Source organism: Pocillopora verrucosa, chromosome 8, assembly GCF_036669915.1.
Source record: "Pocillopora verrucosa isolate sample1 chromosome 8, ASM3666991v2, whole genome shotgun sequence".
Lineage (NCBI taxonomy): Eukaryota > Metazoa > Cnidaria > Anthozoa > Scleractinia > Pocilloporidae > Pocillopora > Pocillopora verrucosa.
Window position 1 is genome coordinate 2069220 of NC_089319.1, and position 14986 is coordinate 2084205.

General features: G+C 38.4%; 2 protein-coding genes across 2 annotated transcripts; one reads left to right on the forward strand and one right to left on the reverse strand.

The window, feature by feature from the left end:
- Window positions 1–93: 93 nt before the first annotated feature.
- On the forward strand, window positions 94–5837 carry LOC131789422 (pentatricopeptide repeat-containing protein 1, mitochondrial). The gene is made up of 7 exons (XM_059106535.2): window positions 94–639; window positions 787–921; window positions 1660–2505; window positions 3005–3124; window positions 3552–3647; window positions 4341–4433; window positions 5245–5837. The coding sequence occupies exons 1-7, from the start codon at window positions 100–102 to the stop codon at window positions 5488–5490; spliced, it is 2076 nt and encodes a 691-aa protein (XP_058962518.2). The 5' UTR covers window positions 94–99; the 3' UTR covers window positions 5491–5837.
- Window positions 5838–5945: 108 nt separating this feature from the next.
- On the reverse strand, window positions 5946–14967 carry LOC131789432 (titin-like). The gene is made up of 8 exons (XM_066170893.1): window positions 14826–14967; window positions 13616–13858; window positions 13045–13365; window positions 11856–12008; window positions 10327–10547; window positions 9304–9655; window positions 8621–9019; window positions 5946–7673 (listed from the first exon to the last, which is right to left on the reverse strand). Exons 1-8 carry the CDS (start codon window positions 14863–14865, stop codon window positions 7354–7356), a joined length of 2049 nt encoding a protein of 682 aa, XP_066026990.1. The 5' UTR covers window positions 14866–14967; the 3' UTR covers window positions 5946–7353.
- Window positions 14968–14986: the final 19 nt, after the last annotated feature.

A 14986-nucleotide genomic window follows, 5' to 3' on the forward strand; every position in this document is an offset into this window, starting at 1 on the left:
GAGATCTGGTACTCAAACATACCCCATAAGGCATTTCGCGTCGATCAATGAGAATATGCAATCATCCAGCAGAAATACTCATGAGCGGATAAATCCAACATGGCGGTCTCGATGAGCAGATTGCGGTATCACAAATTATATCAGTTTGTCCGTCTATGTAATGAATCTGGATACTCCTTATCCCACGTGTATCCACAGAGAAGGTCATTAAGTCACACTCTTTGTCAGATGTATTCTACATCTTCGCCTGTTAAGGCCAAAAAGTGGAATCAAACAGGAACGAAACAGCATGCGCACGGTTTTGACAAAACGCAGTCTCCTCCAAGGCCACATCATCTTCGGGACGATCTCACATCAGGATCGCATTCAAAGGATGATAAGGTTTCAAAAGAAGAGGAAGATCCCGAGTCTGATCCGGAGACTGAAGACGAAGAGGAACCGAAAAGATTTTCATATAGAAAACTGAAAAGTCAGAAATCTGGAAAGGGGTATTTGCGACCGTCTCGGTATATGTTTAGGGAAGTTGAGGCTACAGGGGAGGAAGAGAATCTATGGGAAAGAAAAAATGCCGATATAAATCGCAAAGGAAAAGTTAATTGGTATGCAAGACAAATGTTGAGGCTTTCTCACGAAAACAAGGTAAGATTATGTAAAGATAACTCTATCTTTAGTTTGTCCGTTAATTACATGTGTTTTTTTTTTTGCTTTTTTAGTTTTCTTAGCTCAATGATGTCATTAGAGACTGATGTGTATGGAAATTTATTGACTAAAGACAACTTTTACCAGGTTGATGAAGCCCTCGAACTCTTGTCTTCTATGAAAAAGGACAGACTTAACCCAAAGATAGAAGTTTACAACATTTTCATTTCTGCATATGCCAAGACTGGGCAAGTCAAGAAGGCTTTCAAACTCTTCAATGATGTAAGTGATATGTTGTCTAAATTTCTTATGACTTAGAAATTTATCTTTGAAAAATATATTGCTCAAAGTCGTGAAATCAACAGTACATAGATTGCAGCAAGTAACACCTTATAAACTTAAGTTGTAATGCAATACATTGTTTACTTCACGAAAATAATGGTATCCTTCAAATGATGCTTTACCCCTACAACCTACAGAAAGTAAAATGTAACAAATCAATTCACTGGGAGAGAGAGTGGGATTAAGCAAAGTTAGTTGTTGTGATGCTCCTTCTTATGTTCACCACCAATGATTTTTTGCCAAACTGAGTAGCTCCTTCATGATTGTGCCTTCCACAAGAGAATGTAAAATAGAGTCCGTTTATTAGCCAGATGGCTCATATTGCTAGCACTGATAGCCTTGTTTCAGTGGCATGAAGCAGTTAGAAGTATTCCTTCTCTCTTCTGGATGTGATGCTTGGCCATATTTACCCCAAAGCATTTTACCTCACATGAAGGGATGGGGGAGAACTTTGAGCAACTCTCTTGTCCAAAATCACACTAAAAAGACCCATTCAAGGGGCAGAACTAAACCTTTTGATTAGGATTCCTGCATACTTACTATATTACTATATCACCACAATAGGAGATGGTCTTCCGTAATGTATCCACAGCAAAACTCTAGTATCCCTGAAACATCTTGTAGCAATAAAAAGGTGGCTAGAGTTTCTAAAAATCTGTATTTTTTTCATTTGTTTAGGTTAAGAAATGGGGTCTGAAGCCAACAGCACACACTTACTCAAGCTTGTTCTATGCTTGTACTCAAGCTCCAGTTACAGAACGTACTTTGGAGAAAGTAGAAAAACTTTACACTGAAATTGGCATAAGAGTTTCCAAAGATGAACTGGAAATGAATCTTATTACATACAATGCAGCCATCCAGGCCTTTGCAGTTTGTGGTAATCCTGATGGAGCATTTGATGTGTATCAGGAGATGCGAAACAAGAAGTTTGTTCCTGATGAATACACCTTCACATCGTTATTAGCAGCCTGTTGCTTTGATCCAGTTGAAGGCCCCAGACTAGCTTTTCAATTACTGGAGGAAATGAAGTGGTTTAGATTACAGCCAAATATTTATATTTACAACTCAGTGTTGAAAGTTATAAGAGATTTTAAACTTTCTTGCCAAGAACAAACTAAACACCTACCTGAGGATACAAAGGGTCCTGTAAAAGAGGAAAGAACTTCTGGGCATGAGATTCAAATTGATGGTGGTAGTGAAACATCAGACAGTGAAATAAATTTTGAATTTAGTTCCTCAGAGAATCTTTTGCAAGAAGCAAGCATACTTGAAAAACAGAATGAAGAGAGTGTAAACTTGCATGACTACTTTCCTGGTGTGGAGAAGTTTATCCAAATAATGGCTCTTGAGGATGTTAATCCTGATATACGCACCTTTCAAATGCTGCTGCACCTCACATCATCAAAATCAGAAGAAGAGTACTTGATGAATCTTATGAAAAGTTGTAACATTACACCAGATGCTACTTTTTTTGACTCTGTAATCAAGAAAAAGGCATTAGAGGGTGATCTAAAGCAGGCAAAGGTAAACATATTTATACTTCTAAATACCCTATTTAACATATGCCTCAGATTTAACCTCTTCCTTTGTAGGACATTGGGTACACATCAATTGTAAACTTAGAATATAGCACAATTTACTTGTATGTGAGTACAAGAGTTTCTGGCTGGAAATTAGTTGAAGTCAGGAGTTGAATTCCTTAACAGCTTAACCTTTGCCCAATACACCCCTGACTTCACCTTCTTGTTAAAATACAGAGTCATTATAAATTAGAATGTGATTGTTACGCAGTTTGATTAATTAATTAGTTAATTAAGACCAGCACTCAAATTTTCTCTCATCCAGACTTGTCAAATGAATTTAACAACTTTAATTAATTTTCCCAATAACTATTTTACTATGTGTATGTGAGGCAGTGGGTTCCTAATTGCTGAAAGACAACAATTTTTGCAATCCAAGTAATACAGTTTTCTACTGCTTTCATTAATTGTAGATTTTAAAATTGTCATCTATTTTAATACAGGTTTACATGAAGCAACTGCAGGAGAAACTGCAGTTTTCTCCATCAGAAGCTTCTTACCAAGCATTAGCTTGTGGATGTAGAAATCAGAATCAAGGACTTACTTTACTAGATGACATGAAGGTTTGAAATATGATTATACTCTGATAAATTATATGATATTTTAAGAAGTCTGTTAACTATTACTTAGTATGCATGAGCATGGATACAATTTTTACATTTGCATGCAAGTAATAAGCATAAGAAGGAAATACTCAAATCAAAAACCATTTTTAAATGTTCACAATTGAAATAAATGCATTATTAACATCAAATGCAGTAATGAGGGGTGGTCTGTAATCTCCTTTGCAGCCATGTTTCAGTCTTGTCACCTAAAACTCTCTACCCAACCAATGGCCATTTGAGAGGGGAGTGGGGGGGGTGGGGTGGGGGTGGGGGGGGAGAACAGTGCATTGATGACTAGACCAAAAAACAATGGCAAAGGATCTTTCAGCTACAGTACACATAAATATTACTCATTGTTTTCTTTTACTTCTGACTTACCATTTAGGCTGAGGGAATCACAGCTGGACAGTCAGTATATGGAACACTAATTGCAGGAGCAGCTAAATTACGGCATTTTTCTTACTCGGTCAAGTTAGTCAAGGTTTGTATCAGAAATCTATTTTCAATAAGAAAACCATTGTCAGCTGTATTTTACATAACCCAAATGGATTTGTTTTGGTCTAGTAAGGGGGATATTGAAAATGGTTTGGGATCCAAAAACACTTTTAGGTATGAGAATTAGCAGAACAGGCCATTTTGGTTTCTCTTCATGCTTATTTTCAATCATTTGGTAATCCTAATCTGTGTCTTTCCCTCTGTTCCTGTGTCTGCCTTTATTTTCACCTGTTTGTCTGACTGTCCATTGGTTTGCCTGTATTCTTTGCTTTCTGTCACATGTCTTTATTCATGACTGTCTTTGTGGGGTGTGCATTTACCTTAGTTCTCTGGAGTATCTTTTTGGCTGTATTCTTGAGGATGAAGGGAAGGGGCAGAAATTATCATAGAGACACAAAGCAGTCAAGGAAATTTTTAAGATATTAACCTTGTAGGGCCTTGTACATGATTGTTGTTAGAATGCTGGAGCTGAGATGACTGCACCATAATACAGAAGACAAGGATCCTTTTTACTTTCGGTTTGGGAAGATGATCTTTTCTTCCCATGGAACGGATCTCTTTTGTAGTTTTCTATCTGTGTGTATATCTGCTGGCAGTATGTTATGTGTCTCTGAGCCTGTCTATCTCTGGCTGTCTGTCAACTGGTTCATTTTTTTAACTGTTATGTTACATTCACCAGAGAATGACAAAGGATGATGTGCAGCCCAATACTAGGATGATAAATGTCTTGGAGAGGATGTACAGCTTATCCTGTGAAAAACCCGACATTTCGGTAAGCAGTAGTCAGTTTAATTTTTTCCTACTAAAATTTTTCTATTTTGCCGCAGATCAGTGTAAATTCTCTCCTCATCACAGCCCTTTAACTCGGAGGAAGGGCCGACGCTTAAAACGTCAGCTTTAAAAACTTTATCAACCCATTTGATAAAATCATATTATCTTGTAGTACGTCCCACCAACGCAGCACCACAGTCTCTTTAGAAACTTACATGTACCTCTTTGTTTGTATCACTCTGTTGCTCAGTTTTCGAGTGAAGTTTTTGTCTTCAAAACACCATGATCCACCATGTCTCTTCGTTTCATACTTGTTTGGTGGTACAGTGAGAAGTTTGAACTAGTTAATGGTTTGAAGTGAGTAAAACGCCATAAGACACAACTTAAAGAAAAAAAAACGTGCTGAAAACGAGAAGGAAAAGTAGAAGAAAAAATTGTTTGTTGGATCAGCATCGCATCAAAGTTTCCTTAGCCCTTTACACCCTAAAACAAGCATGCATGTCGTCCATACTGTTTTCTGTACGTTTCCTTAAGTGCTGACAAGGATAATTTGTTTAACAATAAAGCACATCCTTAGTTGGTGATCATTCTCTCTCTTCTCGTGACCTCAATTTTTGGTTCAGAGGTGATATTGTAAGGAGAAATTAGATGCAAGTCATTCTTGGGGGTCAAAGGGTTAAGAAAAAAATCATTTTTATTCGTTAGGAATCAAGTTAAGTTAAATTAGAGATGTCGGAACGAGGATGCATGTGTTGAGGTACCCGGTTTCATTGCCACGTTCATTTTTGCTTTGCTGTTTGCTATAATTTCAGAATGACATGCCGGACCGTGTGGTGAAGCTCAAAAGATTCCGCTTCGTTGAACAGAAGGGTTTTCGCACATTTTATGAAATCTGGAAATCGAAACGACTTAAAAACAAGAATGCAGCAACAAAGACTAAAGCAAGTTCCAATGATAAATACTATGATAAAGGCAGAGACGACGACAGAAATAAAGATGACGCCGTCGACGACATTACAAGTGACGATGACGATGATTCTAAATTTAGCCATCTTTAGTTACCATTAAGACACCCCTGGTGGTATGCCGCTCTGTCAAACCGCTTCATGTGTATTGCTGCCATAAGAAGTCGATACGATTCATTCTTTCGCCGGTATCACTGAGCACCAACTCAAATCAGTTTAAATTTGTCCACAGATGAAGATGTTCTTGAAAAATTTCCATGTCTTGGTGTCAAAGCAAAACCATACTGCGACCTTTCACGGTGTTGTGTTGTGTAGCTTCATGTTCCCTTGCTTTGGTTCCTAACACTTAATAACACAGTTGATTTGGAAATCTTTTGTTTCTTAAAGTGTGATTGGTTGATATCGTCCAAGTATTCCGGATGAATTATTGGTACGGTCCGCTCTCTATTGGCGCTTTCTTTTTGATTTCTTCAGCTGTCCGGAAGTACCGCATGCCAACCAAACACCAAGTGCAGTTAGACGGATATCTGAAGGATTGAACTAACTAAACTTTTCTATGGCTCTCTTTATTGCATATTCTGGAAAAGTTCTCACAATTTCATAATGTGCACTCTTCACTATATGTAATAATATTCAAGGAAAACACAGATGTGTTGACTAAAACTACTAATTAAAAGCGGATTCTACTCCATAATGGTTGACGGTAAAATTAAAAAAATGCGACAGCCGATTGGAATTCTAAAGACTCATTGCTCTACTTTGTTTTCATAGAAAAATAACCTAATTTTTTCCTCATTGAGATAAAATACTTTTATAATGATGCTCTAAATACAAAACTGAGTTTCTTTATAATTGCTCAGTACATTCGTCTCTGAATATTTTTTTTTTTGGCAGTGCATTTACTGCATTTAACGCTTTCACACAGCTTGACAAGAAAGCGAGGCGAATCTAATTTTAAGAATTATACTATTCCTACTTTTCATCTTCTCCGATATATGTGCAGACATTCCAACCCCTTTAGAGGAGAGTATATTTTTTAGCGCCGAAGGTGCGAGCCTATTGGGGGGATCTAAGGCCATGCCCCTCCCCCCAGAAAAATGTTCAAATTTAATTTCTCTCAGGTGGCATTTCCTGCATTTGACATCAATTTTTTGGTATTCTATAAGGTCTCTACTCTTATCACAGATATCTTTGAGCTTTTCTTTGCAGTTGTTAATCCATCATTGCAGAGTCAAAAAGGAAGACATCTTTTATTACTTTTACGATGGCCACTTTGGAAGATCATGAATATTTGTAAACTTTCTGTCCACAAGGCATAAATGCATTCAGTGGGGAGCCACAAAAAGATTGCGAAAAATACATATAAGATAAGCAATTTTTTCTTTCTTATCAGAATTTTTATAATAAATCGGGAGAACCTGATAAAAATAGGGAGGGCGGAAAGCAACACATCAAATCGTGAGGGTTGGAATGTCCGTGTATGAGAAAATATTTGTTTACTAAAACCTCAAACAATCTATATTAGGTGAAATCTATCCATTCTAAAAAGAAATTCCCCAATTGCAACAATTCACTGTTCCATGGTCATTAATACATAACATCCGAGCATTTCTATTTAAAATGGTGATATATGTTGTTTTCCTTAAACTTACATCTTGGATTTGAGAGCGCAAATGACACCAGAATCGAAAAAAGTCTAAAAAAACTATTTCTGATATCGCTTATTGGATTATACAACAAACGCCGCCTAAACGTTCTTTTCTCTTTTTTGAAGACGTTACACTCACCAGTTCCCACTGATGTGTGTTTTCTTGTTTACAATGTATTGAGGTCATTTCTTCAATCGGGCTATGAATTGTATTCTATTAAACTACAAGCGATTTAAGAATCATTTGCACTGACAAGAGACGCCTGGTTGAAGGAGAAGACGAAAAACATTGCGTTACAAGCCAAACTTTACGCTGTCATCTCGTACGCCTCCATGACATATTTTTTCGGCACCAGACCTACACTATACCCTTGAGGTTTGAACAAAGACCCGATCCACCAATCGTTATGCGGCTTTTCGTAAATATAAATCAGGTCACCTCGCCGGAATGCCAGCTCATCTTTGTCATCTGCTTCACAGGTCCACAGGGCTTGATAGATGTTAGCATAGTTGATTTCAATCGTCTGAACTTCTTTGGGACTCGGAGGTGGTTCGTCTTTCGGTTTAGGTGCAGGAGGCTGTGGCTTAGCCGCTGGCTTTGATGGTCGCTCAGGAGCTTTCTCTGCAGCTGTTCCAGGAAAAATATATTTACCCGTTAACTACCAAAAGTTATCTTCCCCCTAGAATATCCATACATCATCTAGCAAACAGGTGACGAGAATATTCAAACTTATCAAGTAGAAGTTATCTAGATCTAAAAAAAAATTTCTTGTAACTACTTTACAATGAAATATGAAGCAGCTTTCTCTGCAGCTGTTCCAGGAAAAATATATTTACCCGTTAACTACCAAAAGTTATCTTCCCCCTAGAATATCCATACATCATCTAGCAAACAGGTGACGAGAATATTCAAACTTATCAAGTAGAAGTTATCTAGATCTAAAAAAAATTTCTTGTAACTACTTTACAATGAAATATGAAGCAGCTTTCTCTGCAGCTGTTCCAGGAAAAATATATTTACCCGTTAACTACCAAAAGTTATCTTCCCCCTAGAATATCCATACATCATCTAGCAAACAGGTGACGAGAATATTCAAACTTATCAAGTAGAAGTTATCTAGATCTAAAAAAAAATTTCTTGTAACTACTTTACAATGAAATATGAAGCAGCTTTCTCTGCAGCTGTTCCAGGAAAAATATATTTACCCGTTAACTACCAAAAGTTATCTTCCCCCTAGAATATCCATACATCATCTAGCAAACAGGTGACGAGAATATTCAAACTTATCAAGTAGAAGTTATCTAGATCTAAAAAAAAATTTCTTGTAACTACTTTACAATGAAATATGAAGCAGCTAGAGGAGAGAATTAACAACTAGATCTCGAGAGTTAAAAGGTTGACTACCGCATTTATTGCAATTTTGCTGACGAGTACGAAGACATAAGAATTTTTTAGATTTCCCTTTCACCTGATTTACCCACTCCAGCTAAACACAGAATTTCTCAGAAATTTACCACACAGACCAACTTCATACCGAGAGAGCAGTTAAATCAATGGACATATTATCAACTTACGTGACTCCACTGGAGGAATGACTGGCAGCTGTGGAATCTGGGGTTGAGGTCTTTTGGGTGGACGCATCGGAGGTGGGGCAGGAGCTTGAGTATCAGCAACTTCGTAATTTTCTTCCACTGACACAGGGGGTGGGGGAGGCGGTAAGTCTGAGGTGTTGTCAGGGGCGTTTGGTTCAGCAACTTCATACATGTCATCTTGCTGCGGTACAGGACGGGCAGGAGGGACGGGAGAGGCTGATGGCTGTCCTTTAGAAGGTCGCGGGGGTGGTATCTCTGGTCGTTTGCCTTCGCTGGGGATGGGTGGCATGGGTTCTGTCTTGCTGGGTCGAGGTGGAGGTGCAGATGCCTCGGGTAGTTCGTATTCCTCTTCTTGAATTGGTTCGACTGTTTTGTTTTCACCTGAAGTAAAATAAATAAATAAATAAATAAAATTCATGTACTCAAAAAATAAACCTCCAAATTGTTGATGCGACTTGCGCACGAAAATCGATGGTCTATTTAAGTGGCGTGAAAGGTTTTTATCGCCACGACATGAGATGAGAGATGTCCCGCACTGCGCAAATTTGCTGTCTGCAATTGAGAAATACCACGATAGTCTACGACGTTTTTATATGAAAACGAATACTCTAACACGCCCCATCCCGACTTTCAGTGAGCCATGACGCTATTATCTGTTAACTAACCAGGGAAAAGTGGAAGCGGGGCCTGTTTTGAGGGGACAGCCGTGGGAGAAACTTCGTAGTCAACCACTTCCCGTGAAGGGCCTGGAGAGGGGTGGTTTGAAACAGGTGGTTGAACAGTCTCCACTGCTTCGTATAAATCTTCTTGAGTGTCATCATACACTTCGTCTTCTTCTTCCACAGCTTCGTTTTTTAGGCACGCGTCAACATAGTGAAGGCTGTCATCATCTCCTGCGGTGTGCCTGTTGCGCATTTCTTCTAATTTAGCCCTTTGATGTTCAGACAGCGGAGCATCACAAGCCCTCTGAATGGCTTTTATCCACTTTTCTGTTTCTTCCTTACTGTTTGTCTCAAACTAAGAAAGAAGAGAACAATAAAAATGTCGCCCTCTACAGATCAGCTACATAAATCAGTAGAGTTTAAAATGCATTCCAACAGTTTTTTCTCAATTTAAATTTTAAAACAGTCCTGCGATTGCGACGGAGCATGTTGTATGTCAAAGCCAGATAGGAATTAGTCGTTAACGCACTACACATCAGAAGAAGTGCACATCACATCGGAAAATTTCATCGGGTTCGAGCCATAACCGAATTACTGTTTTGTAATCTTAAACAAGACATATAACCGTCATAGTGCCTCACTTTGCCCGAGCGGTTTAAATAGGAGGCAATGAACTGTAAGGGAACCCGACGGAACCCTAATCCGTTCATCAACATGGGGTAGTAATACTCCAAGTCGCCTGATGTTCCACACTGGGATGGTAACACTTGCCTAACATGTTTGTGGCCATGAAAAACTTGTATAAAATAACGAGAAGAGAGAAGCTCATAAAAAAGTCACTTCCCCAGAGTTCTTATATCCTAGTCCATTCCGTCTGCGTCTATTTTTTTCCTCAGGCTTCTTAAAACGATTAAAAAATCGTTCCATAATTTCAGGATATTTGAGAGGAAAGAAATATTTTTAGAAATTTCACTTTCGAAAGTTAACAAAATTAACAAAAGCACATTGAGGGTGTGACTCTTGTACCTGGTAAGTCCTCTGGCCACCCGAATGCGTGAGATGAAACTCTCGGCCTCTCTTATTGGCTAGCTGTACTTTGTAACCTGGCAGCAAGATATGCCCTTGTTGTTTGTTGGCCTTCTTGTCCTTAAAGTAGTACATCGCGTGGTTACGCACTACACAGAACCTCTTCTGAAACTTACTTCCCAAATACACCTTTCCTTCCTTGCGACGTTTGTTCAAAAAACCTGCAGGAAAATAATTTTTAGCGATCAAAACTACTAACTAGAATTTTAACAATTAGTAAATTAATTATTAAATAATATTGTCAAAATTATAAGAGAAAAAGAATGGTATTTGTAAATAATGTGAACCAATGCCCTAGGGTTTTCACTGAGAAATATTTTCTCTTCTCGAAAGTTTCAAAGTTTTCGAAACTCGACTCGAAAGTCTCGAAACTCCGACAAGCGAGGATCGAATTTCGAGGCACGTCAACTTACAGTACATTAGCCCATGGGAATTGAACTGGAGATCTCTGTGTAGCATCGGAGAATTCTGTGATCTTTGATGCCTATTGAACACGTAATAATACCCAATGGTGCTAAACTCTCTCAGCTACACATACAACAAATAGCATGCAAAATGAGCCTCTGAAGTTGAAGAATGTACTAAAGAAAAGTGGTTTAAATTAGTTTTCTGAAACGACTATTGGAATTCAGATAATTTGCATTTCAAAGTTTGAATGTGTTTGGAAACATGATACTGGTGCAGGGGAGCAAAATAAATTTAACATCAAAACCAGATGATGTAGCATGGTCATCATTAAAGCCAATTGGCCCACACTAGCAAAGCTTGTCCCAAGTTTTGTAGCCAATGATAATAACTTTTGAATTAATAAGGATTTTGTCTTACTCCCTTGGATGGGATGCTGGTGCATCACAGGTTACTCCCCTCCCTCCCCACCCCAGCATGTCATCAAGCTTTCTTCATAGTTCATCAAAATTAATTTACGCTCCTGGGCCTGGTTGTTCAAAGGCCAAGTAGAGCAAACCTAGTGTTCAATTATAACCTGGTTTCTTCATTCCTTTTGTTTAAAAGCCTTTTTTGGATAATTTTCTCTATTCTTTTCAGAACATCTAATCATCAAATTGTAGACAAAAATGACCAAAATGAATTTTCTTTTAAAGCTTTCAGATCTGAAACCCCAGCTTTGAACAACCCAGCCTTGGATAGAGAGAGGTAATATAGGTAAACTAACCCAATGAACTTTAAACCCTAAGCCTGCTATCCAGCCTGACATTAGGAGACAGTATCCCTCACTAACTAAGAACATGTGCCTAGTAATCATAATTAAACAACTTTAAACCTGAATACTTTCCTAGTTTACTAAACTGCCTACCTTACATCTGATGAAGCTCAGTAAAAGAGCATCAGAGGTAAATGTAATAATAAAATCAGAAAGTCAAAGGTTTCAAAGTTATGTTACCACCCACTGCCAATTTTTTGAGCTCACAACCAAACTTATTTCAATTATTGTGAGGAGATCTAATCAATACCTGTTATAATGACACCTTGAACTTTCTCAGGACTTGTGCTCTGTTTTAGTTGATCCCAGTTGACAGTTCCATCTACTAAACTATCTGGTGCTTCAATGCCTTCATACATCTCACCATCTGCGTCCTTTGGAGCAGAATGATCCGTGTCTGTAACTAAACCACACAACTCCAATTGTCATTCAGTGGTAGTATTATGCCAAGCAAGAAACCCTTCATTGTTAGGTTGGTCAATCAAGTCAGGGAAAGAGTAAGTGGAGGTCGCCATCAATCCTTATAGATATACCGTCCTAAAATGTACAATGCTCTTCTCCCTTGAAGCACATGCTGGCAAATTGGCAGTCGAGTCTAAGATGCAACCTTGTCATCTTTACCCGTCTGTTTTCAGGTGCAATACCAGACCATTGTTAGACCCAAGTTAGACCATTGGGGGAGACAATGATTATGTTAGACTAGTAGTTGAAGACAAAGCTGTGTTGTGAATAATCCAAATGGGAGCCTAACCAGTCTGATATTAGGACTGCATATTTTAAGTTAAGTAATTATAAGTTCTGGGGATGGCTACTCACATACACATACCATTCACTTTGGGTTTGTACACCAGCCTTGGATTCCAAACTATTCAAAATTGCAGAATATTGTAGAGAGGCTCCCCAAAAGGTTAACAGCATCATAAAAAAATGGTTTTTCTTTCAGTAGTCTTGGTAGAATCAGAAAAAGTGTCATAACAGATGCTTATTGATCAGGATTTCTTTTTTATTTCCTGGCAATTCAGATAAGGAGACAAGGGGTCGGTGTTCTCCCTTATTTTAAGTATGACAGGTAAAATACATTTTCAAATCAGTAAGGCAATCCTTTTACCTGTTGAATTTTCAAGAATTCCAAGCAATTTTAAAAGGTTATAAGAGGTACTACGGCAGTAAATGTTACCGGTTACTGCCTAAAAAGGAGAACACTGCAAGGGGTGTCACTTTTCTTGATCCAGTGATAGTTACAATTTTAGTTTGTTACAGTCAAGGGCAAAAGAGGAATCAGAATAAAAAAAATCTTTCTACTTTCCACTATTCAATGGTTAACATTCAGCTTTTCAGAACCACTGACTGCAGCTACAACTGCATTTCTTCAGAAGTTAATATCAACTTAATGAGTTAAATGACAATAACAATAACTAAGTATTTACTATCCTCAATACCTTCATAATCTTCATCAGCACCTGGGATCTCATAGTTTTCTTCTTGCTCAGCTGGAGCTGGAGGCTTCACACTTTGCTCTGTAACTTCATAATTCTCATCTGCAGTGTTCTCTGCTTGAGGTTCTACATAATCTTCTTGGCCTGGATCATCTTCCATAGCCATGTAGTCTTCACCGGCAGCCTCTCCACCTTGAGCCTCATTTTCCTGCTCAGCTGACATCACCTCATAGTTCTCACCACCCGTATCCGCACTTGTTGGTACATCATTTCCCTCGACACCCTGGCTCATTTCATAGTATTGATCATCTTGAGCTATAACAGCTGCAGAATACAATTTACTTTCTTCAATAATTATCACCTTTGTGCACAACCCTTGGCCTCAGCCTATATCCCTCTCATTCCGAGGAGTAACAATTAACTGACATCCCCGTACAGCATCCAAGAACTGCCCTGCAGTCATATTAAATGAGAGTAAAGATACATTGGTCTTAAAACTGGTAGATTTATAAATTTGTCAGCTACATTTCATGTTACGATTAAATTTCCAGAAACAGAATGGGAAAATAAATACCAGCCACGTCATCATAGAGTTCCTCTCCACCCAGGTCATCATTGGCTGCTGGTACAGGTGCTGGCACAGGAATTTTACCCTTTGGTGGACGTGGAGGTCCTTTACCACCACCAGACAACTCATTCTGCAATCCTAGTTGGGTTTTCAACTTTCTGAACTTGTCTGCTAGCAAGGTACGCTCTATCTCTGCTGCTGGAGAAAGTTTTTCTTTGGCCAGTGTAACAGAAAAAAACTTTTCAGCCTCTGAAACGAAAAGGGCAGAGTAAAAAGATCAAGGTTGAAAGTCCAAAGCAGGCATTCACTAGTTATTTGTATATGAGGTAAAAAACATCATTCTCAAGGCAGAGTGAAGGCAAACTGGTCTCCTTGGGACTAACAAACTCTAAATCATCCTTGTGTTTACTATTACAATTAACCCTTGTACCCCCCCAAATGATTGACGTGTAACTTCTCTTAATGACAACCTTATCTTTTCTAGTAAACAAGTAATGAGAATACTCAAACTTATCAGGTAGAAGTTGTTATCTTGATCTAACACCAAATTCTCATAACTGATACACAAGGAAACGTGAAGCCGCCAGAGGCAAGAATTGATAATCAGATCTTGGCAGTTTAAGGGTTAACACTCCTATTGACCGATGGTCGTAGCAAAATATTGTCAGCATTTACACGAGTTGGGAATTTTCGCTTCCTGTAAATATATAAAAGATTATACATCGAGTGTTTCGCATTCTTGCAATTCAGTACCTCCGCGTATGAATGCATGCTTTGAAATTCGCTGAACTACATGTATAGGAGAAACTACGACGGAAAAGCACATGACCACATGCACATGTAGTTATAACGCATGAACTAAATGTATACTGGGTAAAAATTCGTCACAGCTACAATGCCAAGCAGTTATACATGTATAATACTGAAATTTGTAGGATGTTTCGAGTGCATATTTCTCTTCGTGGCTTCAGCCTTCTCATTGTTGGTATTCCTGCCATATGCAAGTCAAGTGATAAGCATTAACTATGAAGCAGCGAAGTCATTCATTTATACTATCAAAGTAACAAAGCATAATCGCAGAAAACTTTCAAATGCTGTCTGATATACCGGAAGTCCATAGGTTGCTTCAATGGAAGTGAACGATCATGATCACGATTACTCTCTCGCAACAAACACGCCACCGCAAAGATTAATCTCTAATTTAGCTTTAGCTTACCACAAACGGCCTCCTTAACATCCTTTCCGACTGGATCCATCAATATTTCGCCTAAAACGAAAGCCAAACTACCAAACTAACAAAAAATACATCGCCTTCTACACAAATAAACAATCACTTTCCGCACAAGCTTCGCCGCATAACACATTCAATATGTATTA

Bases quoted from the DNA above. Each gene is read 5' to 3' on its own strand.
- LOC131789422 (XM_059106535.2), top strand. From the start codon at position 100: ATGGCGGTCTCGATGAGCAGATTGCGGTATCACAAATTATATCAGTTT. The intron at 922-1,659 runs GTAAGTGATATG...TCATTTGTTTAG, and splicing joins CTTTCAAACTCTTCAATGAT to GTTAAGAAATGGGGTCTGAA. The intron at 3,125-3,551 runs GTTTGAAATATG...CTTACCATTTAG, and splicing joins CTTTACTAGATGACATGAAG to GCTGAGGGAATCACAGCTGG.
- LOC131789432 (XM_066170893.1), bottom strand. From the start codon at position 14,865: ATGGATCCAGTCGGAAAGGATGTTAAGGAGGCCGTTTGTG. The intron at 13,366-13,615 runs GTATTTATTTTC...TGTATTCTGCAG, and splicing joins ACTCTATGATGACGTGGCTG to CTGTTATAGCTCAAGATGAT. The intron at 9,020-9,303 runs GTTAGTTAACAG...ATTTTACTTCAG, and splicing joins CCCGCTTCCACTTTTCCCTG to GTGAAAACAAAACAGTCGAA.